Source organism: Diachasma alloeum, unplaced genomic scaffold (genome assembly GCF_001412515.2).
Source record: "Diachasma alloeum isolate Michigan unplaced genomic scaffold, Dall2.0 Dall_scaffold_00278, whole genome shotgun sequence".
In the NCBI taxonomy this organism is placed as follows: Eukaryota; Metazoa; Arthropoda; class Insecta; order Hymenoptera; family Braconidae; genus Diachasma; species Diachasma alloeum.
The window spans coordinates 386336-389251 of NW_021680417.1; the positions used below are offsets into that span (position 1 = coordinate 386336).

The 2916-nt window shown below is 49.0% G+C and overlaps 1 protein-coding gene across 1 annotated transcript; it reads right to left on the minus strand.

Moving 5' to 3' along the window:
• Window positions 1-606: 606 nt before the first annotated feature.
• Window positions 607-2531, minus strand: LOC107038148. Its single transcript, XM_015257065.1, has 3 exons — window positions 1409-2531; window positions 1125-1359; window positions 607-1069 (listed from the first exon to the last, which is right to left on the minus strand). Exons 1-3 carry the CDS (start codon window positions 2529-2531, stop codon window positions 607-609), a joined length of 1821 nt encoding a protein of 606 aa, XP_015112551.1.
• Window positions 2532-2916: the final 385 nt, after the last annotated feature.

Here is a 2916-nt window from a genome sequence, read left to right on the forward strand (position 1 = left end):
CACGGAAGAGCTGCTGAGAAGTTGCGCCGCCCCAGGGATAGGCTTGTTTCTGCCCCCAGCTGGAACTAAAAATTAAAAAACGGTTGGATGTACCACAAGGCTCGTGCAGTTATCAGGAAACTGCACTGTGGATATGTCAGGTGCAGAGGTGGCAATGCGTGGACGGCATCGCCTCATCTCCCCCTCTCTTTAAGAGCTTTGTGCTTCGTCAGTTGCTCTCATCAATTTCTCCCACTCTCTCACCAGCTTACATAACTCATTGACTGGGCGACCCTTTAAGGTCTCCCAGACCGACTCGTCCTGTCTAACCTTCAGCCAATTTCCCCAGTGGTCCTTTAATTTCTCCTTGATTCCCTTGCATTCTAAGATGTGTTCCAGGGTTTCCTGGTCATACTCACATAGTCTGCAAGATACATCAGGGTATCCTTTGTTACCAGCTCTACCCACGTTTCCGCTCCTCATTCTGGCCCAGGTGACTTTGTTGCCCCACGTGACAGCTTTGTCACTCCAGTAGTCATAAGGGTTGTCTTCGAGTTGAATCAGAGATTTGTATTGCGGGCAAAAAGTAGATCTTTCGATTTTTACTTGGTCTCTGTGCCATTCGTTCTAGGTCTGCTTGTCCAGATGCTCTTTCAGCCACTCGTCGAACGCCTCTTTATCCATTTCTCCCTTGTACAATTTGTTGTAGACCTCTTCATCCCCTTGTTCCTTCAAGGCAGCCAGCAGGGTCCTACCCCAGGCAGAAGGGCAACCGTTCCCAAGTGTTCTCAGCTCTTCTTTTAGGCATGTCCTAATCAGCCTGTCCTCCTCTAGCTGCCATATTTCACCTATGTATTTGAGGGCTCTTCTCCTCATCTCCAGTTCTAGACTACCTCTTTGGCTCTCTCTTGTCCAGATGTAGGCTGGGGTATTCCTCGTGATTCCCATTCCCATTTTCACCACCTTTCCCTGTACCCTCTCAATAGGCTCCCTCCTCACCAGACCCCAGATCTCTCCGCAATAGAGAGCACCAGCTTTGCCCAGGGTGCTGAGTATGTATAGTCTACTTTTCAGGGTGCTGAGACCAGCTCTTGAGCATACCCCCCAAGCGGCATTCAGGACACTTTGCCCGTCATTTTGGCTACATGCTCGCCCATAGTGTTCTTGGTGGTGAACCAAAACCCAAGTATTTGAATCTGCTCACCGTCTCCAGCTCTTCCCCATTGATGAACCAACGCTCGTTTGCTACTTGGCGACCTCCATTTCTGAACACAAGAACCTTTGTCTTCTTTACATTGATCTCCAGTTTATTCCTTATTACATAGGCTTCAGCCTTCTTCAGCATTTCACTCAGGTCTGTAGCGTGCTCCGATATGACGGCTATGTCATCCGCAAATTTCAAACAGAAAACCTTGGTACCCCCTATTACTGAACCCCCCAAGTTTCTCCCACTCAGTGTCTATGTCATCCAGGAAGAGGTTGAAGAGGAGAGGGCTGAGAGGACATCCCTGTCTCATTGCTCTGCCCGTACTGAATCTGCTGGAGATCCCCACACCTGTGATCACCTCGTTCACTGTGTTTTTGTAGATGGATTTTACCATGTCGTAGAAACGTCCCCTAATCCCTAGTTTCCACAGTTTTTCCATGAGTAGGTCCCTGTCGACAGTGTCAAAGGCGGCCTTCAGGTCTAAGAAGGCCACGTAGAGCTTTCCCCCAGGCCTTTTTATCCTATTCCCTATCAGGGAGTTAAGGATAAAAACCTGCTCTCTCGTCCCTCTTCTCCTCCTGAACTCTCCTTGACTCTCTTTTAGTGCATCGTTGTCCTCTATCCAGTCGTTCAATCTCTGTGTCATAATACTTGCCAACAACTTGTATCCCAAGTTCAGGACGGATATGGGCCTGTAATTGCAGACATCCTGTTCATCTCCTCCTTTGTGGATGGGGAAGATGCGGGCCACATTCCAACCATCTCTCAGAGATCCAGATTCCCAACTCGATTGTATGACCTGACACAGTTCCTTTCTCCAAGCTTCAGACATATTTTTTAGGAACTCGCCCGGAATGCCGTCCTCACCAGCAGCTTTTCCATTCTTCAGTCTATTTAATGCCCGACTGAATTCAAACCAACTGATGTCCTTATCCAGGGCCTCGAGCTCATGCCATTCTTCCCAGCATTCCCACTCAGGCTCCTCTTCTCTGGTGACATCAGTGTCTCCCAGCACTTCTGCCATCCGGTCCACCCATCTCTGTTCACTGATATCCTGTCCCGCTCTCCTTTTCTTCACCCTGCAGCTGTTCAGTCCCTTCCAGAAGTCCGACATATTTCTACTCTTTCTTATCCGCTCTTTCTTTTCCTCAGCCAGTTCCCTCACCTTGTCCTTGAAGATTCGTTTCAGTGCAGCCTTCGCCTCTGTCAGTCTTTTCTTTTCATCGGCTCCTCCTTTCTTCAGGTATTCACGTAGGTTGCGCCACACGACCTTCCGTTGCTCTTTGAACTCATTACCCAGCCAACTGTCTTCACTAAGGGTACCCGTTTTGATCTCTCGGATCATCCCTAGCTCTCCAGCGATTTCTTTTATCTCCGTTTTAATTCGTGTCCATTCAATTCCACCTCCGTCTCCTCAGGGAGTTCCTTCCATTTTTGCTCTAATCTAGACTGAAACTCTTCCTCTTTCTCAGGGTCCCAAACCAGCTTCACTTGGGGGCTCGAGTCTCCTTTTTCGGCTAAGTTGGGTTGGCTGTGCCTATTTGTACTGCCTCCTTCCTTAGTAACTCTCGCCCTCAGTCCCCTTAATTTGCACCAGACCTGGAGGTGGTCAGAATCAATCGTTGGCATGATCCTAAGCTCTCTAACCATGGGCTCTATTGGGAGCTCCTCAACCATGACCAGATCTATGACTGAGCCTCCTTTATCTGCCGCGTTGCCCACGTAGGTGA

Bases quoted from the DNA above. Each gene is read 5' to 3' on its own strand.
- LOC107038148 (XM_015257065.1), bottom strand. From the start codon at position 2,531: ATGATCCGAGAGATCAAAACGGGTACCCTTAGTGAAGACAGTTGGCTG. The intron at 1,360-1,408 runs GTAATAGGGGGT...CGGATGACATAG, and splicing joins GGAGAAACTTGGGGGGTTCA to CCGTCATATCGGAGCACGCT. The intron at 1,070-1,124 runs GTAGCCAAAATG...GGTATGCTCAAG, and splicing joins AGAACACTATGGGCGAGCAT to AGCTGGTCTCAGCACCCTGA.